The 27,108-nt window shown below is 44.9% G+C and overlaps 1 protein-coding gene across 4 annotated transcripts; it reads right to left on the reverse strand.

Moving 5' to 3' along the window:
* Positions 1 to 61: 61 nt before the first annotated feature.
* POMT1 (protein O-mannosyltransferase 1) lies at positions 62 to 26,958 on the reverse strand. 4 transcript variants are annotated; one of them, XM_088664814.1, is made up of 20 exons: positions 26,881 to 26,958; positions 25,459 to 25,602; positions 24,592 to 24,698; positions 23,568 to 23,618; positions 22,013 to 22,159; positions 20,380 to 20,491; positions 18,267 to 18,332; positions 16,729 to 16,822; positions 15,492 to 15,647; positions 14,600 to 14,730; positions 13,064 to 13,159; positions 11,547 to 11,639; positions 10,722 to 10,818; positions 9,748 to 9,840; positions 8,890 to 9,010; positions 7,602 to 7,699; positions 5,624 to 5,737; positions 4,331 to 4,457; positions 3,362 to 3,539; positions 62 to 2,289 (listed from the first exon to the last, which is right to left on the reverse strand). In XM_088664814.1, exons 2-20 carry the CDS (start codon positions 25,578 to 25,580, stop codon positions 2,115 to 2,117), a joined length of 2,178 nt encoding a protein of 725 aa, XP_088520940.1. In that variant the 5' UTR covers positions 25,581 to 25,602; positions 26,881 to 26,958; the 3' UTR covers positions 62 to 2,114. The 4 variants fall into 4 exon arrangements, with proteins under 4 accessions (XP_088520940.1, XP_034968516.1, XP_034968515.1 ...); XM_035112625.3 differs by having other exon boundaries at positions 26,770 to 26,945; XM_035112624.3 differs by having other exon boundaries at positions 26,749 to 26,936.
* Between the last annotated feature and the right edge of the window lie 150 nt (positions 26,959 to 27,108).

Below are 27,108 nucleotides of genomic sequence, written 5' to 3' on the forward strand. Positions count from 1 at the left end.
CTGTTCCTTACCAAATCTTAAAATTAGGTAAATACCACCTCAGATGAACAACAACACGACATACTACACCGTGTCATGATTTATTTAACAAAAATGAAACCGAAACGGGGAAGCCATGTGTGAAAAACTTAAGTACACCCTTACTGCTTCCGTAGGACTTAAGGGGCTAAGTAGAAGACAGGTCCTGCTAATCAAGTGCCCCTGCTTAATTGATCATCAGTTAGTTTGCCCACCTCTATAAAAGCTGAAGTTTTCGCAGTTTGCTGGTCTGGAGTATTCAGGTGTGTTTTAACACAGTGCCAAGGAGGAAAGGCATCAGCAATGCTCTTAGAGGAGCAATTGTTCTGATGCAATTAATGATACTGCCTTTCTCTAGACGGCGACATTCCTAATTCTCAACTCTGCTCTTTTGGTTCCCACTCTCTGTTGCAATACAGTGGTACCTTGGTTTAAGTACACAATTGGTTCCGGAAGTCTGTACTTAACTTGAAGCATACTTAACCTGAAGCGAACTTTCCCATTGAAAGTAATGGAAAGTGGATCCGTTCCAGACGGTCTGCGGAGTACTTTACCTGAAGCGAACTTTCCCATTGAAAGTAATGGAAAGTGGATTAATCCGTTCCAGACGGGTCCGTGGAGTACTTAAACTGAAAGTACTTAAACCGAAGCGTACTTAAACTGAGGTATGACTGTACTAAGCTATACTAAGCTACTCTGCTTCTAATGTGGGCATGAGTAAGTTTTGGCCCTTCAAAGTTTTTTGAACTACAGTCTCACCAGCCCTAGCAAGGAGAGCCAGGGCTGATGGGATCTGTGGTTCGGCAACAAACACCTGGAGGGCAACAGGTTCCCTATCACTGCTTGAAACGAGTTGGGAGTGCTTGCAGAATCAGAGCAGACCCATGTTTGGCAGGTATAGGTGCCACTTCTGTAATATCTGTAAGAGAAGATCCTCCCAAAATAAGCTCAATAGGAGAACAGTCCACTTCAGGGTGAAAGGCAAAAAAAAAAAAAGGTTCATTAAACTCCCTCCTTAAGGAGGAAGGCTCTGTCTAAAAGGCAGAGTTTAAAGCAAGAGTATGTTGAAGATCACTCTGTGTCCCCTGCTTTGTTAGCACTTTAGGCCAAGTTTCTGTTGTTGTTGTTTTTTTTAAGTTGCCCAGCTTCCAATTATTTCTCCTCCCATGTCTACATTTTATTCACTGATTGTGCTCCACCCCCCTCATTCTAAAACGATACATACAGTTCCAACAAGCAAATAAAATAATTTACAGTGATAATAACCGAACGCCAAGGTGAGACATTGCCCAGCAGTGTCTCTGCATTCTCTGGAGACCATCACCCTTTCCTCTTGAGCCGCAGAATCACAGAACTTGATCTGAGTTCAGCAAGAGATGGACTCGGCTGCCAACCATATTCAACCTCCTGGACTCTAGTTTACTGGAAACAGAGTGGGAATATTGCTTTACAGTGGGCCAATTCTGATGCCACCTTTTCTCCTGTTGCTTAATGCATAAGGGAGTAGCAAAATGCTACAACTCCCGATTTTTGGACTCCGAATCAATGGTTTTCATTGATCATCTGTCATGGGTGCTTTAGTTGAGATTCCTGCATTGCAAGGGGTTGAGCTACATGGCCCTTGGGTCGCCTTCCAACTCTACAATTCTATGATTCCATTTCAGTTTAAAAGGTGGTGTCAAGACTGGTCATCAGTTGGCAGGATGGGCAAGGCTGAATGAACAGTGGAATTATGACAGCCTGACCATTCTTTCCTCTAACCCCCACAGAAACCCAATCCCAACCTCTGCCGCAACCATGGGAGAAGTGAGGAGCAGTAGCAGCTTCTGGCAAGATCTTGCAACACACTTGTGAGATCTCACTTCATGGGGGAACACCCTGGAAACCCACCCCTGCCAAAACCCACAGCTCCACAACCTCAGTAAGCAAGGTTTTTGCAGCACAGCCGACACCTTTCTGTTTTGCTTCAGGTGGGCAAACAGGACAGGCTTCCCCTGTTCTAAGTCCTCACATCAAGCAGTCAGAGTACATGTGTTCACAGGCATGATCAGTGGGCTAAGTTGCCCAGGGGGCTGTTTGTTGCCTGTCTTGCAAGGCTAGTGCTTGCTGATCAAGATGTCCCAGCTGTCCTTCCAGCGTAGGTCCTGGAGCTGACTTTTGGTGAGCGGAGGTTTCCCGTAGGTGAGCGGTCGGAATGTGTGGTAGGTCAGGTAAACAGAAGAGAACCAGGCAACCACAAGAGCACTGTGCATGCTCTTTGAGAGTCTGGATCTATAAAGAATAGACACACAGGCTGAAGCAAACATGAACCAGCAATTTAAAAGGAAGATTGTCTCAACCAATGAACTTCTGCCCCTCCTAATGTTGCAATAACATCACTTGAATTTACATAAGTAGTGACAGTTATTCTGAGCATAGCAACCCTTTATACAGTCAGACGCTTGAGCCATCCAACTCAGTGTTGTTTGTACTGATTGCCAGCAGCTCTTCAGGTTTTTGGAAAGGCGTATTTCCCAGCTCTACCTGGAGAAGCCGGGGATCGAACCTGGGACCTTCTGCATGCAAAGCAGGTGCTCTATCGCTGAGCTACAGTTCTCCCCCTGGAAGTAAGATTCTACTCTGTATGGTTCTGAATAAAGGGCTAATTTAAATAAGTTGCCGTATTGTCAAGTCAGGCCAAAGGCTCGTCTAGCTCAGTATTGTCTACATTGTTTGGCAAGGTTTCAGGCAGGGCTCCCAACACAGTTGCTCCCTTGGTAAGCCATAAGGCTCCTCCACGGAATGTGGAAGAAAGAGCAACTGGACAATATCGGAACAGCTGCCTAGAAATTGGTGTTTGAGTTTTGATCTTTCTCTTCCCTCCTTGTCCCCTTTCCCTTGTGTGCTGTGGGTTTGTTTGTTTTTTAATACTGTAAACCTGCAGGTAGGGAGTGCCTTGTTTTGATATTATGTAAGCTGATCTGGGAGCCTTTATTGCTGAAGAGCAGGGTACAAATGCTATAAATAATAAACCAACAAACAAGCCAACAAATAAGTCTTAACTATAGCCTTCTTGCCTGCTGTTTTCAGCCACTGGATCGAATCCTGATCTCTGGAGTAACAAGAACAAGGTCGTTCCATCTTTTGTGCAACAGGCCCTTCTGATATTTGAAGTCAACCATAATGTCCCCCCTTAATCTGCTCTTCTCCAAGCTAAACATACACTGAGCCTTTCATTTGCTGCTAGTAGGACTTGGGTTTCCAGACCCCGCCGTCACCCGCCTCTGGACATGCTAAGCTTTGCCAATGCCCCTGTAACATAAAGCCTCCTGGCAGAGAGCAATCCTGGCAGGAGAAGTCATACCTGCAGAGGTATTCACTGGTGTGCTGTAGGACAACAGGGATCAGGAGGATCTGGAAAGTGAGAGCAGGCAGGTAGTGGTAGAGGAAGAGCGTCTTCTCCATCAGGAAGAATGGGAGGTAATTCATGGCCCAGCCTCCCACGCAGAGGCCTCCAGCTGACACCCACTGCCACCATGCCTCTGTCAGGGCAACACAGAGAGCTGCATTAAACAGACCGTGGCTTGAGCTAGCTCATTGCTGTCTACACAGACTGGAAACCTCCAGGATTTCAGGCAGTGACATTCACGGGCCTATTTAGAGAGGCTGGGGATTGAATATGGGGCCTTCTATATGCAAAGCAGGTGCTCTGTTACTGAGCTATAGCCTTTCCCCTAAAAATAAAGTAGGAGTCTTTGTTCGCGTGTTCCCAGTAAAGTGCTGAATTAAGGGAGAATGTAGGTCCGTCTGGTGCAATACTGTTTGCATTAACTGGCTGCAGCTCTCCAGGGTTTAAGGCAAGGGACTCTCTCAGCCCTACCTGGAGATGCCAAGGATTGAACCTTCTGAATGCAAAGCAGGTGCCCTGCCACTGAGCTTGCAGCCCTCACTAATAAGGGAGTGTTAATTCTATTCCATTTATATTCTGACTTTCCTCCAAGGAGCTAAAGTTCTTCCCAATCAGTTTTACGCAGGTTCAAATCCACCGTCAGGCGCATGAAGCTGACTGGGTGATCAAGCTGTGAGTTGTAAAACAGGTAAGGAAATAAAATTTTAAAATTTCTTCAGTAGCACCTTAAAGACCAACTAAGTTTTTATTTTGGTATGAGCTTTCGTGTGCATGCACACTTCTTCAGATACTTAAGTTGGTCTTTAAGGTGCTACTGAAGGAATTTTTTTATTTTGTTTCGACTCAGACCAACACGGCTACCTACCTGTAACTAGGTAAGGAAATAAACAAACAAGAGGTGGGATAATAGACAAAATATCTGACCTTCAGGGATGTCACAGATATTCCGTCTCCGCCGGAGCAGGTACCACAGGAAAAGAGCCACGTAGGCAGCAGTGGCTGCATTGGCAGACATCCAGGTGACGATGTTCCCCAGAAGGTGGATCTGGGCCTAGAGGACCAATAACCAGCAATGTTAAAAGCACCGCTGTGGAATTTGCCTTCCCCATCCTGGTGACTCTCCCAACACTGATGCTTTAAACTACAATTCCCATTATCCTTGACATCAATTTACCTCCATTTCCCCCCTAATCCAGGAGAGGTGCATTAAAGCCATTTTCATCCAAAGGAGAGGGAGAGAAAACAGTTCCTGAATTCTGAAATTTCAAAATATATAGTCCACACACTTCCAAGCAAACTTCACACCCATACGGAATAGAAGCCTTGGTTCTTTTTTAAGTCCCAGGAAGCTGGGTTCTGCATTCCTTACTACGTTACCTTTTTCTGTACTCCCAAAGAATCATAGGGTGAATACAATACATTATTTTGTGCTTCTCTTGGCAGAAAGTATAAATAGGTGAAGAGGCCCTTAGAAGTTTCTTATCGCAGCTACGTCTTTATTTTATTTTTGCATCTGTTTCTTCACATTTGAAAAGTGGCACGCAACATTCATGGGGGGGGGCTGTCTTTTAAAACTAAGGAGGAACCTGCCTGTACAAGGTTGAAACTTGCCAATTGCCTGTGGCAAGCAGAAAACTGCTCCCAGGTGACCAAGCCTTTGAAAATGACTCCCATAAGGCTTGTCTGGATAAACTTCTCACATAATAAGGAGCTGTCCTGAAGAGGGCTCCAAACTGTCAAACAGAAACTTTCAGCAGTGGTACCCTGGATGTAGTAAAAAAAATGTGGGCATGTCTTTCTACAGGTCCCCACCTGCAGAAAGACGTGTCTGCAGTCTTTTCAGCATCCAGTAAATAGCGTTTTTCAGATTCATTCTACTGGGCCTTTTAAGCTATGTCTATTGTCCAGTTCTGTGGCTCTCTGTCCAGCTGCTCTCCAATAAGGCTTTTTAGTCTCTGTTTTAATCTTCCTGGTTTTTAAACATGGGGCCTTATTGTATTTTTTAATGTATCAGGAGGACCAAAGCTCAGCAACAGAGCATCCTGCTTTGCATGGAGGACCCAGGTTCACTTGCCAGTCTGTGAAGACAATACTGAGCTAGGAGCACCAACGGCTGGATTCAGTGTAAGGCAGTTTCCTAACACTGAAAGCCAACCAGACAACATTTTTTTCTTGGAAGACAATATATAAAGAATGTCAGTTAATGGATTAACCTACCCCAGAGGTGGAGTGGAACCAGTAGGCGATGTTTGTGTCCAGGGTAATCCATTCCAGGGGAGAAGAGCTATATTTGTGTTCTGTGTCTTCATTTTTCAGAGTAAGTATCTTCCACTGAGAACAGAACACGACAACTAAGAACTTCTCTGAGCAATACAGCTACAACCAGTTCCCTGGCCTAATCCTGATTAGCACTGCAAACTAATGTGCAGGGCAATATATTTCTATGAATGAAAACTAACTTACTCACCAGCGAATCACTTTTGATAACCATGTGACGATTTGGGGGACAGGCAGGTTACAAAGTTCAGCAGCATCCCCTCTAGTCAGAGTATCAGACTAAGACCTCAGAGACCAGGGTTCAAATCCCCACTCGGACACAAGAAGCTCAGGGGAGATCTAGGGCCAGTCACTGTTTCTCAGCCTAACCTACCTCACAGGGTTGATGTGGGGATTAAACGAGGATTGGGGGGGGGGACTGTGTATGCCACCTTGATCTCCTTGGAAAAACAGGAGGAATATAAATGCAATGCATAAACAAACAAACAAATGGGATAACCATGTATGCCATCTTGAAGTCTCTGGAACTACAAATATTTATAATGTATTCATCTGGACAACTTCTATACAGCCTTACTTACAATCATCTCTGAAGTAGCGTACAAGAAATGCAATACAACAAAAATAAAAATCAGTTAAAATGACAAAATCAAGATTCAGTTAAAAATGCTTGATAGAATTTAAAGGTGAGGGGGGGAATAGTCTTCAGTGGGTGCCAGAAGTTCAACAAGTCAGGAGCCCCTCGCAGATTCCATAAAGTTTGGCCCATTGTACTGGAGGCAGATAAGCGTGAGCTGGGCACCTGAGCCATAGGGGAATCCCTGATCTCCATGATTTTGTAAATGTAATAACAAAGTAAATATAAAGTAGAAGAATAAACAATCAGAGCCAGCAGCAGCTATAAAGGCATCTCAAGTCCTTCCCAGGCCGGGTACCTGAGATCCTTTTGGCTGAAGATGCCAGGAATGAAGCTGAGGACGTATGGATACAAATGAGCCACAACCCATTCCCACTGTCTGCTATCACAGACGGAGTGTTTGCAACCCTCCTGATGATTCTGGACCCCCCAGGTCTCATCAACCTTAAGGGAAGGGAAGGAGTTCCAGTCCAGAGACATATGGAGGGCCAGAGGGGCCTCTTCACTGGCCCTACATCTTATACTGAGCAGGACCGCTGGGTCCACCCAGCCCAGTGCTGTGTCTCTGCTGATTCACCATGAGGTGCTTGGCTTTCAAGCGAGAGGATTTCCCAGCCCAGTTATCTCACATCCTTTAAATGGAGATACCAGGTACTGGGCCTGGGGCCTTCTGCCTCCAAAGCAGCTCGTCTGGCCCTCCCAGCCCCTTCTGTGAGTCACACACAATGCCCAATCTATTCACCTTACAATGGCTTTTCTACCTGCAAATGAAACAGCAATAATAAAACATTTAAAAAAATCTATTTGTGTCAGCCTATGAAGCTGGAGGGTGAGGAACCTGCGGCTGTCAGGCATCTTGTTGGACTACAGCAGACATCCCCAAACTTCGGTCCTCCAAATGTTTTGGACTACAATTCCCATCTTCCCCAACCACTGGCCCTGTTAGCTAGGGATCATGGGAGTTGTAGGCCAAAACCTCTGGAGGGCCGCAGTTTGGGGATGCCTGGGCTACAGCCAACTGTTTGGGGCTGATAGGAACTGGAGCCCAAAAACCTCTGGAGGACACCAGGTTAGAGTACAACTCCCATCAACACTGTCTGGAGGTTTCCCACAGCTGAGCTCAATGCCAAGCTCTCCTATGGGAACAGGCTGGTCTTTCTGTCTTCTTTAAGGTGCAAGGCTTCAATCCGGAAGCCAACTGGGTGGCTCCTGCACTGGGCTTCAGTGGGAAGATTCCTCCACTCTACTCTTTGCTGCCTCCAACCTCTCCCTGCTTCTCACCTGCAGTTCCGTGAACTTGGCCATGAAACTGAGGTTCTGGCTGATGCTGATCTGCGTTGGTGAATGCAGTTCCACCTCCCTCTCCTTCTGTTCCTGGCCTGGAAGAGAAGTCGAAACAAACTGGTCTGAGACATAACCCGATTCGTCAGGGGAGGGAGAAAGAGAAATGGTAAGCTTCCCTACGACACTTTTTTTAAAAAAAAGTTCTAAAAGCATGCAGGTCCTTGGATGCAACTCATTCCAAAGGAACATAAGAAGCTGCCTTATACAGACCATCGGGGTCCATGTAGCTCAATACTCTTTACTCTGACTGGCAGCGGCTCTCCAATGTTTCAGGCAGGGAATCTCTCCCAGCCCTAAACTGAGATACCAGGGATTGAACCTGAGATCGTCTGCATAAAGGGCCAGTACTAAAAGTAAACACAAGGTTCTAGTCCTCATGGTCTTGAATAAATATCTGTAGTGTCAGAGAAAGAGGCACTAGGTGGTGCTTCTCCTGTCCTCTGATGTAGCTGTAGTTTCTATTGTTTATATATTTGCTATAACGTAAGTAATGGCAGAAGTTCAAGGATGCCAGCCAGACAATATATAACAGGAAGGTCAGGAAGAGGACAACTTCGCTCATGTGCCAACTTCAAAGTGGGATCCACTTCTAAGGACATACCCTTAGAAGTGGATGAGAAAACGATGGCATCATGAGCACCTGTATATCAAAGACTACGTAATCTTGGCACAGGGCCTCTACAGATGCAGGTAAAGGTTGGTATATAAATTCAGTAAATAATAATAAAAAATAATAATATATAAGGCCCCAGCCTCAGCGATGAGATTTCAGCTTAGTCTGCTCAGGTAAAGTGCCAAGCATATTTTGGCCTAAGCAAGAGTGGAGCTGTTGCCAGTTCTGGAAATCTCACTGGCAGAAATGACAGGTGCTGAACTAGCTTAGCAACTTTATATTTAAGTTTATATCTTTTAATTATCTTCACTTTGTATACTAGCACCTGTTGTTGTTTCTATGCTTATTATTATAGCAGTTAAAAAGTCTGTTTCTGCTCCTTAAGAGTTTGTTGCCCTCCATTTACTGAGAACCCAAAGGACCTGATTGCTGTTTAGTGATTGCTCCTGACTGGGGTAATTCTTAAGCAAGCATTATAAAAGCTGATTTTAAATAGGAACCTGAGTCAGACCAATGCTACATCATCTCAGTGCTGTTGGCACTGACTGGCAGCAGCTCTCCAGGGTTTCAGGCCTGCACAATGGTCTTAAAGTGTTTAGCTTTTGAACTGACTTTTCCCATATCTGTGTTCTTCCACGTTCCACAGCATGCTCTGGTGGTAGCCTTTAGAAATCTTCTCCCCGATTATCTCCAGCTGCCGATAACCCCACTCGGGTAGAGATGCGCCACTGAGCTGCAGATAGGGAAAGAAGAGAAATCTGATTGTGCAGGAGAAGGTTGGTTAATATGCTGGCTGTCTTTCATTCTCAAGCCAAAATTATGCAATTATTCTCAAGCCAATAGTGATGCAAAGAAGACCACAGCACAGCAGTTCACAAAATGTTGTGCCTTCCAGATGCTCCTGGACTACAACCTCCATCATCCCTCACCACTGGCTATACCAGCAGGGGCTGATGGGAGTTGTAGTCCTTCTTCACACAGCACTGAGTTATAGCTTCGGAATCCACTCTCGCAAGAGGCAGTGATGATTACCACGTAGCCTTAAGAGAGGACCGGACAAATTTATGGAGGAGAAGGCTAGCAATGGCTAAACACCATGGTGCTTATGTTCTATCTACATAGTTGGAGGCAATATGCTCTTGACTACCAGTTTCTATAAACCGCAGGAGAGGAGGGTTGCTGTTATGCTCAGATCCTGCCTGTGGGCTTCCCTGTGGGGCATCTGGTTGGCCACCATGAGAACAGGATGCTGGAATAGCTTGGCCGCTGGCCTGATCCAGCAGCCAAGCTCTTCCTAGTCCAGAACAAGAGTCCCAGGTTGGGCAAGGCAGAGTTAGCATGTAATAAATCAAATGAATAAAGGCTTCCAGGAGCCCAAAGTAACCAGTCATGAAGGGGGTTGCCTGCTGTGCCTCTGCACAATTCCTGGTGAGAAGCTCCGGGGGTGGGAAAACTCAGAAACCCACATACCTTTAGCACTGCCGAGGTGTTCACATGGACAAGCCTTACTTCAGACAGGATTGTTTTCCAGACATCTGTATCCGAGTCTCGGTTCACGATTTCCTGCAATAATAGCACGTTAGCACTTGAATTTTGATCATTTTTATAGTTGAGCGTGTTTGCAGCTGAGTTGACTTTTCCAGCCAAGAAACACAGCCTGCGGGTATTTAATGTGGGTTTGTTCTAGAGACTCTTTCCCTTTCACCTCTCCCCCTAAAACTGGGCTGGGAAAGCCTTTTCAGCCTGGGAGCCACATTCCTTTTGAGCAAGCTTCTAAGGGACACAGAGCCACGGCAGAGCCATGAATGTAAATTTCACCTTTGTACAGGAGGATATATTCATTACAATGTTACACACACAAATGCCTATTCTTCATTTTGGGAAGGAAGAAACATGATTCAAGTACACATTTCAACCAGGCAAACCCCTGTAGAGGGGTATGGAGCAGGACTAATGAGGAGTGTGGCTTAGCAAGAGGGGGTGTCACCTGACAAGAATCCTTATGACCAGCCAGAGATGTCTGGAGATCAGCATTCATGCCCCAGGCCTGAAGTTCCCCACAACCCTGCTCTAAACATTCAGTTTTAAATGCACAACATGTTAATTCTATGTTTGCATTATATAATCATTGGAAGGATGGTAGTTTAGCATCACCAAGTGACAGTGCAAAGCATGCAGGATTGGGCATGAGTGAAGGAGTACATGTGTCTGGGTCTTCCTCCCACTGCAACATCTGGGTATTGCAAAAGAGAGCCTGCTCCTCCCACCTGTGCACAAAGGTTGCTGAATTGAATGTGTGAGCCATCACTGTGATGCAAAGCAAGAAACCAAAATTGACAGGTTTTTCCATCCCTATTGTGAGGAGAGTCTTTTAAGAAGCCTTGCTCATCTCAGATTGGAGAATATGGGGCGTGTGACTCCCTTCCCTCTGATCGACAACTCACCACTCTCCAGAGATTCTGAGCCAGCATGGAAATGTTGTAATCAATGTAGCAGGAAATCTCTTGGGAATGAGGGCTCAGGGGCGCAGCAACGTCATGTCTGTAAAGGCAGAAGGATAAAAGAGCTGCTGCAGATTCCTTAAAGCCTCTCCACAGGGCTACTTTTAGCACCTGACCTGTGCTGTTCCTTGCAGCTGCTTCTGAGAAACCACTGTTAAGGGGGGAAATGTAGCGGCTCAATTACTTTAATGGCAGTAGGGCCATGTGATCGTTACACGCTGTGCTTTGGCAACTTGTACTGACCCCCAACCCCCAAACCAGCTTCCCAATGCTGGTTTTGACCTTTAAACCTCCTTCATGGCTTAGGAGCTGGTTACCTGAAGGCCATCTGTCTCTTTACGTATAGAACTTGATGTCATCAAGATTTAGTGGTGGCTCCCAACGTGGATGGCTTTAAAAGGGGAATTGACAAATTCACAGAGAATAAGGCTACTAGCGGCAAGTAGCCACCACGGCTATGTTCTACCTCTGTTGTTGAAGTAAGTATGGTTCTGGATACCAGTTGCCAGGAATCAGGATGCTTTTGGCCTGATTCAATTGCTAAGCTCTTCTTATAAAGTAGAATCACGGGGACTGAACCTGCAACCGTGGCATTGTCAGCACAACACTCTAACCAACTAAGCTATGTCCTTGTTTACCTGCACATGCCTGCCAGATCTCTCCTCTTTTTAAAATGCTGGGAGTCTACTGTAAATTAACATCTGAACAAAGCTGAATCATTGCAGCTGGGGGCAGAAGCAACCTTGCTGAGAGCCAAGGGCTACTTACGTGTTGAGGTAGCGAGTTGTGATCCCGTGAACAAGCTGCACAATGCTGCCATGGCGCACGGGGCGAGGGGGGTTGCTCACCACCAGCTGCTGCCTGTTTGGAGAGATGTGCAAAGATGATACAGGGGGAATTGACATGCCTGGAAATACCAAAATGGAGCAGGTCCCAGTAATTAGAGGGGAAAGAGGTAAGTGAAGTGTTCAAGAAAAGAAAGAGAAAACCAGACCTAGGCTAAAAGACCAGGAGAAATATGTCCGAGGGTGTCAAACAGTGGAGGTTGGTCCATTACAAGCAGCTCAGGGAGTGGTTCTGCCTGTCAGCTTCCTCCTCCTTAGTAGTCTCCGTATTGCCCCTTGTAGAGGATGTCATTTGCTCTGCCGCCATCTACTGTTCAGCTCCCTGAATTCCTCCCTTTGAGTCCCAGTGGGCACCAGCCACCACTGGAGTCAAGCAGTGCTGCAGTCGGCTTGGGACTCAAGTACCTAAGGGAGTGTCTCCTTTAACATCAACCATCTTGAGCCCTTTGACAGGCAGGGGGAGGCCCTGTTGGTGGTGGTGCTGGATGCTGCCTGGTTAGCATTGACCAGTGACAGCACCTTTTCATTTTTGGAATGAGGTACACCTCATTTTGGAGGGATCCAAAAACTCTCACCGTTTGATGGCTGAAAGGATACTGTTTCCAGGCAGCTTTGAAATTAGTAGCTGTGAGGGTAGGTAATTTTCAAAAACATTTCAAAATGTTTTAGCTATGTTTTTATTTTACTCTTTGGGAGGAAGAAAATGATAAAGACATCTAAGATAACTGGTAATCCAGACGAAGCTCAAAATAACTGCTGGTTTTACAAATATCAGAAAACAGTAGAAGCATCATCATCATCATCACTACTGATTCGTTACCCACCTTTCACCCTAAGGTTCCAGGGCAGGTTACAACAATTTTAAATACAACATTAAAAACAGTTTAAAACCAATTTGACAATCACAAAAATAAGGCTGGTCCTAAAAATATGTATCCCAGGTGTCAAAGGCCAGGGTAAAAGAGGCACGCCTTCAGCATTTGCCAAAAACTGTATAGTGAAAGTGCCAGGCACACCTCTGCGGAAGGAGTGGGGATTCCACAACTGAGGGGCTGCCACAGAGAAGGCCCTTTCTTGGGTCACTACTCCAAGCTTCTGAGTGAGGCAAAACTATCATGAGGGCCCCTCTGTTGATCACAAGATGAGGTGCTGGCCACTCTCAACTCAATAGATAATATCTACAATTTCAGTTTATAAACAGACCTGGCATGATCCTTGTGCTTAAAAAAACAAAAACAAAAAAACCCAAATCAAAATAAATCTTGCACCCCCATGCCCATCCCAGCTCAGTTTTGTAAAAATGCATAAAGTTTGCAGATTAAGATATCTTGTTTTTCCTCTCTTGCATAGTTTGGAAAGGCTGCTCAGAAAGAGAATGCAGCCCTGGGCCTGAAAAGGGGGCTTTCCACCCCTTTTAAAGAGAAGTGTCTTTCTACTTACATCCCAGGGTCCTTCACAATCCACCAGTTGTTGACGTCCTTGAAAGGGTAGCAGGTGACTTGTTGCTGGTGGGAGCTTCCACGGCCGTTTTCATACCTAGGGATAAAGAGCGGAACTTGTGGGAAAGATTCACTCCCAAAGCATCACATGAACCAGGCATAATTCAGGAGTTAAGAACATAAGAACAGTTCTGCCAGAACAGGCCACCCTCCTGTATCACAGTGGCCAACCAGACACCTGTGAAAAACCCACAAGCAGGAACTGGGCACATGAGCCACTCCCTTCCTGTGATTTCCTGCAACTAGTATTCTGAGGCATGATTGCCTCTGATTTGGATACTAGGAGTAAAGCTGGCTTGCTCTGGTGGTAGGAGTAGTCATCACAATTTCTAAAATTCCCATGATCCTGTGGATTATACAGAATAGGAGCAAGGGATCTGGTGCCCTCCAGATGTTGCTGGACTCCAACTCCCATCAGCCTCCAGCCAGCAAAGCTAATTGTCTGGGATGACAGGAGTTGTAGTCCAGCAACACCTGGAAACCAAGGACACCCCATCCCCTGATCTAACAATTAGCATTATCTGCAAGAGACAGTATAATGCTTCTATTTAGAAGAGACATTCCTCCATGGAAAAAGGGAGATACCTCTCCTTAGGTAAGGCTGGAGAATCTGGGAGTTCTCCAGACGTTAGTGGGCTCCAGCTCCCATCAGCCCCTGCAGCCAGCATGGCCAATGGTAAGGGGATGATGGGAGTTGTAGTTCAGCAACACAACCTGATGACCTCAAACTGTTGTTAGGCTCTGTCAGGGGGACTCCCCCCCGTCATCCTGACCAGCACTTCGCCCAGCGAAAGCGGTAGCAGCGGGTCAGGCGGGGGAAATGAGGAGGAGAGCAGAATGGAGGGAGGGCTCAGCGATGTATCAGAGCCCCTGCACTGCCCTAGCCAACAGGTGAAAGAGGGAGTGCAGCTGCTTCCGGTGCCCGAATTAAGGCGCACGCCCAAACACAGGTTTAGGGGGCAGCGTTTCGGGGTCCCCAAGCTATTATGCTGGCCCCAAAGCAGAAGGGCGCCATTGCCGGATTCTGCGAGTGACTAGGAGGTCATGTTTTCTGCTATCTCTGCACTGTAAATAGTATGCACCATAAAACCTTAAAAGACAGATCGGACTGGAGCGTCTTTACTCGCGAGTAGCTGCAACAATCCCCTGACAGACTCCAACTCCCAAAAGCCCCTGCAGCCAGCATGGGCAACTGTCAGGAGTGATGGGAGCTGTAGTCCACTAAAAGCAGGAAGGAACCACCCGAAGTCCCCATCCCTACTACACACAGTGCAAAAGAAACCTATTCCATGATTGCAAAACTCACATGTCCAGATGCAGCTTGTTCAACCCAAAGGCCATTTTGGAAATCCAATGAAGCAAAAAATCTCACTAAGGTATTGCTCCAGATATTAAAGTAATTAAGAGACACCAAAGTCAGACACAGTGTCTTCTGTGTCACCCTGACTTAGGGCAAAGGATCTCTCCTCTCTCTCACCTGATAGGGTAAGTATTCTTGTGAGAATGCAGCCAGCAGGGCATGGGTTTCCCCAGGATGTTGCGCAAGGTGATCTGGGAGCCATATGCCACCTCCAGAGGCTGGCCTTGCGTGATCCGAGCGAGACCACCCTAGAAGGAGCCGCAAAACGTGGAGAGCAAATGGAAACACCTGATGTTAATGTTGTCCTTTGCTATTCCCAAGTACACACCAGAATCTAAGTAGCCTCTATTTGGGAAGGGCCGCAGCTCAGTGACAGAGCATCTGCTTTGCATTCAGAAGATACCTGGTTCAATCTTCAATGGCATCTCCAGGTAGGGGTGGGAATGTCCCCTGCGTCAAATGCTGGAGAACTGCTGTCAGTCAATGTACAAAACAACTGAGCTAGACAGACCAATGGTCTGACTTGGTATAGGGAACCTTCCCATGCTTTAGGGGAAGGGCTGTAGCTCAGAGTCGGTAGAGAACCTGCCTTCCATGCAGAAGGCCCCACGTTTATCACCCAGAAAGGATGGGAGAAACTGTTGTCTGAAATACAGTAGAGACAATGCTGAACTAGTTGGATCAATACTGAGCTAGAAGGAACAACTGTCTCACTCGGTGTAAGGCACATTCCTACGTTCCTATGCATTTCATGAATATGCTCAATGGTTGAATCATTTGTAGATGGGACTGGACTCATTTAAAACATAGCTCAGGATCCAGAAATGGCTGCATAGTTAACAGGGCTCTCAAAAACTCCAACAAGCTGATTTTCCAGCAAAACAGACAATGCCAATAAAAGCACGTGAACAACAATTATTTTCTTTACAAATTTATATCTTAGTGCATTCTTTCTGAAACAGACCCCTCCCCTGCTCCTGCAGCCCCTGCCCCATCTCCCATTCCTTACCTCCAAACTCGCTTGGAAAGCACTGCTCATGATCTGGTCATGAGGGCCTGAGCGATACAGCAGAGCCAAGTGGATGTAGAAGAAAGACAGGTATGTGGCTACTGGGAGGATCACGAGGGCCAGACCTCTGGCTAGCAGGTGGCACAGCAGAGACAACTAGGAGGAAAGAGGAAACACCCCCCCCCCAAAAAAAGGTTGATTTTCACACCTAGAAACAAGAATGGACAACTCAGAAGAGCCCTATGGGATGTGACTGAAGGCCTATCTCATTCCAGCTTCCTGTTTCCCAGTCAATCATATGTCTCCAGTACATGCACAGGCTGGGCAGGAAGGCAATAGCCCTTTTCCCATTTCTGGTCTGCAGTAACTGGAGTCTGGACATAATACCAGCGGCCATGGATAGCCTTACCCTGCATGAATTTGTTGCTTTTGTTTTAATTATGTTTTTATTTTGCATTTCATTCTGTGAACTGCCCTGGGATCTTGTGAGCGGTATATAAATTTAAATAAACTAATACGTCAAATCTCATTATGAGGCTGTGAAAGCTGGTAGTCATTGCGACACAGGATGGATTTGGTTCCCAGCGTGAATTTCTTTCCAGAGTGGCCCTGGAAACTTGTGTGTGTGTGTGTGTGTGTGTGTGTGTGTGTGTGTGTGTGTTTTAAAAATCACAATGCTGTTCACGGTTTCTGTCATATTTTGTGTTGTTGTTGTTGTTGTTTATACCCCGCCCATCTGGCTGAGTTTCCCCAGCCACTCTGGGCGGCTTCCAACAGAACAGAACATTAAAATGCAACAATCTATTAAACATTAAAAGCTTCCCTAAACAGGGCTGCCTTCAGATGTCTTCTAAAAGTCTGGTAGTTGTTTTTCTCTTTGACATCTGGTGGGAGGGCATTCCACAGGGCAGGTGCCACTACTGAGAAGGCCCTCTGCCTGGTTCCCTTGTATTACTGTTGCTTTAAATTGTGTTGTTTTAACACTTTGATGCCTGTTCTCCTTGAGTTCCTTTGGCAGAAAGGTCAGGATACAAATTTAATAAATAAAAATTAAATTTATTCATTTGATTTTATTTGATTTAATAAATAAATAATAATGGCTCCAAACTTCCATGGCCATTGGCTATGCTGACTGAGGCTGATGGAAGTTACAGTTCAACTACATCTGCAGGGCCTCATGTTGGCTATTCCTGTTCTAAAGGCAGGCAACACATACACAAGTCACTTTGCTACTTACATTGGGCAGGTTCTGGTCACCAATCAGTTGCCAGGAGTGGACTCCTGCAATGGTCAAGAGCAGGATGTATGTGAAGAGACCCATATATTTCACCCTGTGAATGCAGCAATCAATCAATAAATAGCAATGAAACCACTCAGACCTACCAAAATGTAAATTATTTAAAATGTGTGAAATGTTCCCAAACAGAGCAGAGCTGAATTCAGACCTTTTAAAGGTCACTGACAATCTAAGATTGAAGTCCAAGAGAATGGTCTCCTGCTTAACTCCCTGGAAAATGAATAGTATGCAAGAACATTTCTTGACATTTGTCATGCTCATGCCTGTTCAGGAAGAGCCCTTGAATTTGTGCCAAATTAGTCCCACAGGCAGCAATCTAGGATATGCTTCAGTTACCCTGTCTCTTCAATATGAACAGCTAGAAATTAAGGTACTTGCAACTGTGCCTCAGGCTGGGGAACAGCTCTCTGAAAAAGGGAAACGGTTGTGTTTGCACATAGCACTAAGCTATGGTTTAGCATTACAAAGAGGAGATTTAGGCTTGTGTGCAACCATCCCAACCTCCAACTTTGCCACAAGGGATGTTTAAAAGCTTCTGCTTCTGCTTTGTTGTTGTTGTTGTTGTTTAGTCATGTCTGACTCTTCGTGACCCCATGGATCAGAGCACGCCACACACTCCTGTCTTCCACTGCCTCCCACAGTTTGGTCAAAGTTTTATAAAGCTTCTGCTTTAGACTAACCTAAAACCTAAACTGACCCCAGGCATAGATGTCAATAGAGTATGTTATTAAATTGTAGTAAAATAATGTTGACTCATTCCAAGAAATCCTGTAGCATGTTACCTATCAATTGCATACAAAAAGAAAAGTTAAGTGGGGACTCTGTTAATGGAATCACTGAATACATTGCCAAAGCTTCAACTATCTGTGATGTGGCCTCTCCATAAGCAATCGTTTAAAAAGCTGGCTTGTTTTCAATAACAGTGGTTAAGATTAGGCATAGTTTAGAGAGCAGATGTAGTTAAACTGTGGTTGACCTAAAATATAATATGAAATTTGTTGCGGTCCCAGAAGAGAGGAGACAGCATGTGAGCACAAGGTTTATAATATATTGTTCTCCTAACATTAAATGAGGCCACTGTTTGCCTTCTAAATGGGCTAGAAAACCTTTCTATTTTATCAGGCCATTGACATTTCTCCATAAAGGAATCTACCCCACCCCCTGCTCCCCAGTTTTGGATGGCTGATATATTTTCTAGTTATTGTTTTCTGTTTTTATTGCCTTTATGTTATTTTAATTCCTCATCTTGCTCTTGTAAGCTGCTTTATAAAGAAATGCTGTAAAATTGGCATATAAATATCTAACAAAAAACAAACAAACAAAGTAAAGCAAAGCAAAACAAAACACACAACCATAAATAAGGAATTTCAGGAATCATCATGAGGCAGGAAATTTAAGATAAACCCTACTCAAAGCAACTTGGGAGAGAATTATCATACAATAGAAAAAGGAGACAGAGGAAAAAAATGAATGCTTACCCAACTGCACAGGAGCAACAAAGTCCTGTTAGTAAGAGCCAGAACCACCATCTTGCGGAAAAGGGTCTAGAATAAGAAAGACAACATTAAAACACACACACACACAAATATATATATAATAAGCAAACAGTTAAATCCATCACAATTAACTGCTTCTGAATAAGTGCTTGATGAAATGCAAAAGTCTGTGGCTGCTATGTAATATTGGGCTCTCTGGCTAATATCAGCTCTCCTGGACCACCACTGAGTGGCAAAGCATCTGCATTGGGTGCAGAAGGTCCTGAGTTCAATGTCCAGCATTTCCAGGTAAGGCTAGGAATGTCCCCAGTGAAGAATTCCTGGAGAGCTACTGCTGCCAGTCAGCACAGACAATACTGAGCCAAAAGGGTCGAAGGTGTGACTTTGTATGAGGCTGCTTCCGTTATTCCTGGAAAGGGCCATAGCTCAGTGGAAGAGCATCCGCTTTGCATGCAGGAGGTCCTGGGTTCAATCCTGGCTGGCATCTCCTGGTATTATTATTATTATTATTATTATTATTATTATTATTATTATTATTATTATTATCATTATTTCTATGCCACTTTATCTTTTTAAGGGAGGATCTCAAAGTGGTTTACAACCTACCTTAAAACACCAAATGAAACAATCCAGAATAAAACATTACTGAAGCAAGTCAAGTCTTCTTGTGGTACTTCTGGTTGTGGACACGATCCATTCCAGGGTGCCATTCGCACCCCGGAAAGTCCGCAACCAGAGCGGCGCTTCTGTGCATGCGTGAAACACGATAGAGCACTTCTGCGCATGCGCATCTGCGCGATAGAGCACTTCTGCATATGCTCAAAGTGCGCAAAACGCTTCTGCGCATGCAGCAAAACCCGGAAGTAAACACTTCCAGTTTGCCGCATTCGCAAGCTGAGAAGATGCAACCTGAAGCAGACGCAACATGAGGTATGACTGTATACACTCAAAGCAATGTAATTAACAGGAAACTAAAATATTACCTTAAAAGAATTCAAAACAAAACATTACAAAAGATGTCAACCACACAGAATAGAATCATAAAGTGGGAAGGGACCCCAAGGGTCAGCAAGTCCAACTTCCCTGCGATGCAAGAATCTGAGCCAGATCATATATGCCGGGTTGCTCCTTTAATGCAGCAAAGTCAACCCCAACATTTCTTTTATCTTAAACATTTCAAAATAAAACATTACTAAAGGAAGTCAGATATAAAATACACATCTAAAACAGCGTAATTAGCAAGTGAACAAAATAATTATCATAAGCATAGAACATATCTGCTGTTGCTGCTGCCATCCTGCCATTGGTGGTTCGTGGCAGGCAGCGGCTGTGGAAGCTCAGGCTCAATGACCTGGGCCTCCATGAAGAGACAGCCAAGATGGTCTCTGGCCTCTTCAGTAGACTCAGCTTTTGTAGCCTGGAATCCTGGAGAATTGCTGCCAGTCATTGTAGGCAGTAGATGGATCTAAGGTCTGTCTCAGTGTAAAGCAGCTCCTTATGCTCCTAGTCTAGCTTGCACACCCAGCATGGTCTAAATAGGTGTCAGTCATGTCCATCAGACAAACACAGGCACAGTGGCAAAGTGGGCAATGAAGGCCAGGATATACTTTTTAAAGAAATAAGTTAGAGACAGAAGTAAGTAAATACACCCTCAGGCTAGAAATCTGACTGGATGAATAAAATGAATTTGAATGTCAATTCAGTCCCTCCACACCCCTCCAGCCAATGCTCAGGCACCACACAGAACCCTGCTAAGCAAGGCAAGATATCCATTGCTATATATTCATTTATATGCAACAGCAATTAACACAAATTAAAAACCTCAAGATGTGCAGTTTGCGTCAGTGTGTTCCAGTTCATTAAGCCAAGATATGCACCAGCTTCACTTTGCTCTTCTCTTTGCCAGGGAAAGGAACTAGGAATCCACAGCTACTCCTTGCTTTTACAATTGGCTTCAAAAATCCCATCTAACTCAGAAACCTTCAACCAAAGTCTCCACTTTTTCTGGTTGGATCAGCCAACAATGGTCACTATATGTCTCGCTGTCAAATTATTTTACTTTATTTACTGAAAAGAATTCTGTGCTGCCTTTTACCTTTGCTTCTGCGAGTTGTAGAACTTCAGATAAGATAAAACTGCCAGCAGGATGAAAAAGATTAAAATGGACTCCAGTAGCATCAGCCTGGACTGAGTGATCAGGGAGTTCTCTGTTAGGAAATGAGGAGGAAGAGAGAACACCTTAGCTGAAATAAAAGTGATTGGCCCTCACTCAAAAGTGGTGAAAACAAATCAAAATGAGTCTTTAAATCTGGGGAAACGAAGCATTCCAAGAACCCGATGCTCTAAACTGGACAACATGATGCCCTCCAGATGTTGTTGGACTCCAGTTCCCATGATCCTCCACCACTGGCCATGCTACCTGGAGCTGATGGGAATTGGAGACCAACAACATCTGGAAGGCATGCCATCGGCTACCCCTGCTCTAAACACACAGTGCACAAATTGTTAGGGTATATCCCAAGTACAGAACACCCTCTTCAGACATGTTTGCCTGATGATCAGGCACCAGGAAAACACTGGCCATTTGCTAATCTCATTCAATGGGATTTGACTGCCATATTAAAAGAAATAAAAAGCTTTACTTGGAACAATTTGCAACTGGGACACTCACGTATACCTTCCTCATAGAGGACAACTCAGTGCTATGTACTTCCCTTACATTATTTCTAGGGCAGCCAACGTGACGTACAATTCCTGTCATCCTGAACTACTGGCCATGCTGGGGCTGATTGGAGATGTAGTAATCTGCCTTATATGCAGATGATCCTAGGTTCAATTCCAGGCATCTCCAGGTAGAGCTGGGAATCATCCTGTGCATGAAACCATGGAGAGCTGCTGCCAGCCCATGTAGGCAGTACTGAACTACATGAACCAAAGGTCTGGCTCAGCAGCAGGCAGTAGCTTCCTAGGCTCCAGAACCAGTCTAGAAGACAAAGGTTCATATCCCCCACTCAGCCATGAAGCTCACTGGGTGACTCTGGGCCAGTCACTGCCTCTCAGCCTAACCTACTTGACAGGGTTGATGCAAGGATTGAATGAGGAGGGGGAGAACTATGTACAGTGGTACCTCTACTTACGAATAACTCTACTTACGAATGTTTCTACTTACCAACGGAGCTCCGCCCGCCATCTTGGATGCGGTTTAGATAGGATTTTTTCTACTTACGATTTTTTTCTCCCAATGCATCCCTATGGAATTCGACTTACAAATATTTTCGACTTACAAATGTGCGTTCGGAACGCATTAAATTCGTAAGTAGAGGTACCACTGTACACCACTTTGAGCTCCTTGGAGATAAAGGCGGAATATAAATAAATAAATACCTACATAGCATGTGGGCTACCCTTGTTTATGCTGTAGCTTGCATAAAGAAACCAAAGCTCTGTGAAAACCTACTAGTTTAAGCATGAGTAAAGAGCTCTGAGCATAAACAAAGAGTGATAGAGCATCTGATTTGCATGCAGAAGGTTCCGGGTTCAACCTCTGGCATCTCCAGGTAGGGCAGCTTGAAATTCTGGAGAGCTGCTGCCTGTCAATGTAGACAACACTGAGCTACATGGACCAAACGGTCTGACTCTGTATAAGGCAGCTTACCAAGTGTGCATACTTTCTAGGGATGGTGACCAGCACCCAATAAGGAAAATAGCTGAAGAGGGATATTCCTTACCCAGCAGAAACAGCAGGGCAGCTCCAAAAGCAACGAAGTGTGAGTAATGCAGTTCCACAAGGATCTGGTATGCCAGAGGAACACACAAGGCGCCAGCCAAGGCTGGTAGCAGCCGCAGGGCCCAAACTGGCACAGTGGGATTGTATTCTGAAACAGAGCAGGACACAAGCAAGAGTCAGAAATAACTGAGCACCACGTGGCCACCTGCCTCCCCCTTGACCTGACACCTTCCAGATGGATTGGACTGCAACCACCACCATCCCCAGCTAACACAGCTGCTTTTGGACCACAACTCCCACCATCCCCAGCCAGTGATGCAAGGGCTGATAGGAATGCATCTGTGCTGGTTGGGGTCATTTATTTATTTCATAAAATCCATATGCTGCATAATTACAAACAACACAACAACTGCTTGAGGTTTACAAAAAAGAAAAAAAACAATAACTATTTTTAACTGTTATATCGATAGTGTTATTTGAAACATTCAAAGAATAATTAAAATGATTAGCTAAAAACAGATTTAAATTTACATTAGCATTCTACATATCTAGTTAATGGAACTTGAAGGTGGCAACATCTGGAAGAAACTGGGTTGTTGGGGAAGGGTGTGCTAAAAAGAACGAGCTTAAACTTCATACCTAGTATTTTGGGCTGTATCCAATGCTGGTCCTACTCAGGGCACAGCCATTGAAGTTGCTGCTCCTGAGTTAGTCACACCCATCCATTTCAGTGGTTTTACTGATACTGCATACAACTTACTGCCTTTTGCTCACAATCAGGATTGAACAGGAAAGCTTCCCTTCCTGAGATATCCCTGTCACTGAGCTCTGCTTCATTTGAGGTTTTTAAACAGAGTTTAGATGGCTGTATGTCAGGGATTCATAAATTGTGATTCCTGCATTGCAGGGGGTTGGACAAGATGATCCTTGAGCTCTCTTCCAACCCGAATATGCTATATCTACGTACATTCAGCTACCATTAAATAGTGCCTGCAGATGAACTGCTTTGGAAGCACACCCGACAGATGTGCATCTTCCTCCACAAAATCTGAGGGATGGGACTGCAGCTGTTCTTCTGGTTCAGTGCAGAAGCACTTTTTAAAAATCAACTAGCTACTGCAGAAGTAATCCCACCCATTTCTCAGAGCCAGGCTGCACAGAGATTATCTAGCACATATCAATCATGAAGCAACTTCCCCGTCATGCTTTCAAAATTAGGCTGTGCACAATTCTGGCGAGGCCCTTATTTCAATCAGGAGATAACCCTGGCCTCTTATCAGAGTATATTTCAAAGTTTAAAAGAACTGTTGTCAGAGGCTGCTAGGGGTGGGGGAGAAGGAAAAGATGTACTTTCAACCCAGAGGCTGAGGAGTGGGAGAACAAAGCTTTTCAACAACTGGAAGAAACAACCCTATACTTGTTCCTCTTTCAGGTGTGTCTGTTGGTAACTGAAAGGAAAAAGCTATTGCTTTCTTTTTTGAGATGTACCCTTCCACAAAAGGAATTAACTTCCAGCTAGCTCAGACATACTATTATGAACCAGATACACCTCTTACCTGCACCAATTCTGTTCCACAAGAAATTGCCATCAAACCCACCCAAGTAACCTAAAATGGAAGGGAGGAAAGAGGATTTCAGCCACATGCACATATACAAAGGTTATAATCCTGAAAATACTTATGCTAGGGGAACAATGGTACTTGCTTTTGACACATAAAAGGGCACTATTAAAGAGTGTGTATTGGGCGTTCGGTGTAAAATTGTGTAAAGTGGCAATTCAACAGAGCCCGAACTATTTTAGAATTAAACAGATCAGTCATATATATCAGTGTATTGGTTTACATGCAAGTTCTCTCTCTCTCTCTCTCTCTCATATTATTTATAACAAAGGGAACACATTTCTAGAAACTGGGTATATAGATATAAATGGTTTGGATTCACTGTTTGGTGTTCTGCTTTTTTGTTTTAGGAAGAGCAGTAGAAGCAGCAAGAGGTATGGATAATCATAAGAATATTAAGAAAATAAGACGGGCCCTGCTGGATTGGGCCAGTAGCCCAACTAGTCCAGCAGACTGTTCTCACAGTGACTAACCAGTTGTCCCTACAGGAAACCTGCAAGCAGGACCAGGGTGCAACAGAACTCCTCCCACCTGCAATATTCAGAGGCATGCTGCCTCCTACAGTACATCACAATGGCTAGTAACCCTTGACAGCCTTATCCTCCATGGTTTGTTTAATCACCCTTCAAAGACATCCAAACCAGAGCTGTCAACCCCCCGATTTGAAGATAAGGAATCCTATGGGGCTGTCAACTCCCGGATATGAAAGTAAGGGCGCTGAATAAGGGAATTTCCCCCCAAAAAGGGAAAGCTGACAGCACTGATCCAAACTGATGGACATCACTACATTTCATGGGAGCAAATTTCATAGTTTAGCTATGCATGGTGTTAAAGAGGTCCCTCCCCTTTCCATCAGCTAGCTTCTAAACCTGTAACACTGTTCCCTTGTGCTGAACCTTCACAACTCTTTTTCTCATGGCAAAGGAGAAATGAATACAGGCTCAATGAGATTCATCCCTACCTCCAAAGGCCAGAAGCAGATGACCAAATGGTGGGCCACTGTCATCCACAAAGAAGATCCGCTTCATATAGAGAGAGAGGAACTGGCCATAGTAAACTTCGTCAAAGCTGAAAGGCCACAAGCAAGCAGAAAGCACATGAACTTCTCAGCAGCTGGGCAAGGAACTGGGTTGTCAGTGTGATTGACTGTGGGTTTTGCAGCAATCTCAGCAAAGGACAACAAATTTGCTGGCAGGAGGCCCCAGGTTCAATCCCTGACATCTCCGGGTAGGGATGAGAGACTCATGTTTAAACCCTGGGCACCTGCTGCCAGTTAGTATGCACAGTAACTGAGCTAGATGGACCAATGGTCTGACTTGGTATAGGGCAGCTTACTATGTTTTAGAAAGGGCAGTAGCTCAGTAATTGTTTGCTTTGCATGCACAAAGTCCTAGGTTCATTCCCCGGCATCTCTAGGTAGTGATGGGAGAGACTCCCATCTGAAATACAGCAGACACACTGCTGAGCTAGATGGATGAGTGGCCTGACATACAATAAGGCAACTTCCTATTTGATTGGGTGGGCTGCAAATTGCAAAGAGGAAGAAAACCCTGGAGAAGATGGAAGATGGGGCAGTGTACCCTGGGCTGCAGATTTAGGATTTCATTATTAAAAGATACCAAACTGCCTGTTATTCAGTTGATTTATTTTATTTATTCACTCAGTAAAATATGTTTAGTCTGCCTTTCAACTTCAGTGGTGGGCCTCCACAGAATGTGACACGGTGTTCTTACACAAAGGGCAAAACAAAACAACTGAGTTGGATCTTGGGGTTCAGGAGAACCACTGTCATTAAATATATATATAAACAACCAAAGAATTTGCTTACACCACAGCATGAGGGTAGGACAGGGCCCACAACCGGCTTAGTAATCCCACCACAGTCAAAACCACCAGATTCATGTTGATCTGCACGGAAAATACAATTGGGTGCTTCAGGAATTGTAGCATCTTGCCTGGCAGTTTTTCAAGTCTAAAAGTAAAGAGAGCTGTTGTCATTATTTAAAAGAATATCGTTCCAGAAGGGGGAGTGGGGAACCTCAAGTCCTGGGACCAAATGCAGCCCTTGAAGCTTGTTTTCCTGGTTCAGGATTCCTCCAAGTCACAACTCCTCTCCAGGTCACATTTCATTTCACCATCCCTGCTCTGTAACCTCCTTGGGTGTTTTGGCCTTAATAGAATACGTCCTTGAAAAGTGATGCCTCTTTCTTGCCCAGGTGTGTGTGTATGTGTGTGTGTGTGTGTGTGTAGAAACCTATGCTTTTCCATGAGTCACAGCCTCCAGACTGTCCACCCATAAAAGCAGCTTACTAGAAAAAGACAGAGATTAAGTAGGAATCTGTGAATGGATGCTTTGGGCTCACCTTTTAATTAATTAAATCTGCAATCCATATGCATCACTTTGTATCTCTGACATCCTCATCTTCTCCCTTATTTTTTTAGCCCAGGTCATTCTTTTTATTCTGAATAGCACCCCCCCCCTGAAATTAAATTAGTCATGCCCATTCATTTCAATGGGTCTACTATGACTAACACTGGATATAATATACAGTCCATGTATATTATATTGTCCATACACATGTATACTGTCCATACACACAGACACCACAACAGGTGCATATTTTATGCAAATTTATGGCCCCAAGCAAAAGACTCCTCCTACTTCAGGGTTTCCCAAACTTGGGTCTCCAGCTGTTTTTGGACTGCAATTCACATCCCTGATCCTACTAGCTTGGGATGATGGGAGTTGTAGTCTCAAAACAGCTGGAGACCCAACTTTGGAAAACCCTTCCCTTCTCTGTTCCCTCAGTATCAAATATATTCTGCAGCTAAGAATGAGGCTCGACTTAGATCTTTCCTCTTCCCTGAATTGGCCTGCTCCCTATGTCCCCCTCCCAGATTAACATCCCTTTCCCCTCTACGTGCGTCGCTTTCCCCTTGTTACCCCCCACCCGCGCGCATTTTATTTTTTTAAAAACCGCATTTCTCGCCCCCGATCAGCCCCTCAGTAAAGCAGGACACGACTGTGCGCCTAAGAAAAGGCTCGTTTATATCTAAGCATCTATTAACCCCGCCCCTCCCCAAACAAGACGAAGTATGGAAATTTAATTTCACCCACACAAAGCCAGCAAGCTGCTACCTTTTCTTCCTTCCTCTCTCCGCTCTTTCCCGCCCCTCAACACACACACCCCCGCGCAAGAAATGCGGCCGTCCTCCTGGCTTGCTGACAAAAGTCGGAGATGGGCCGTACCACTTTTAATAAAAGGGAGGGGGCACGAAAGACGGCTCACTTCCATTAGGAGAGCTACCAAGAAGGACGCGAGGCAGGATGTGACGTCAACAGCACTACCCCGAGGTGGGCGGGATGGGAGGCAAAGGGAGGCTGTTTCCATAGCAACAAAGAGATACGGACCAATACAGTATATACCTTCTGCGCAGAAGTTGCGCACTTCCCCAAGATTCATGCGGGCTGTAGTTT

Source organism: Zootoca vivipara, chromosome Z2, assembly GCF_965207765.1.
Source record: "Zootoca vivipara chromosome Z2, rZooViv2.hap1.1, whole genome shotgun sequence".
In the NCBI taxonomy this organism is placed as follows: domain Eukaryota; kingdom Metazoa; phylum Chordata; class Lepidosauria; order Squamata; family Lacertidae; genus Zootoca; species Zootoca vivipara.

Excerpts from the sequence above, each read along its gene's own strand:
- POMT1 (XM_088664814.1), bottom strand. The coding sequence starts at position 25,580 with ATGCTACAATTCCTGAAGCACCCAATTGTATTTTCCGTGCAGATCAAC. Across the intron at positions 22,160-23,567 it reads GTGGAACAGAATTGGTGCAG|AATACAATCCCACTGTGCCA; the intron begins GTAAGAGGTGTA and ends GCTCTGTTTCAG. Across the intron at positions 7,700-8,889 it reads AGAACACAGATATGGGAAAA|GCCAGGAACAGAAGGAGAGG; the intron begins GTCAGTTCAAAA and ends CTTCTCTTCCAG.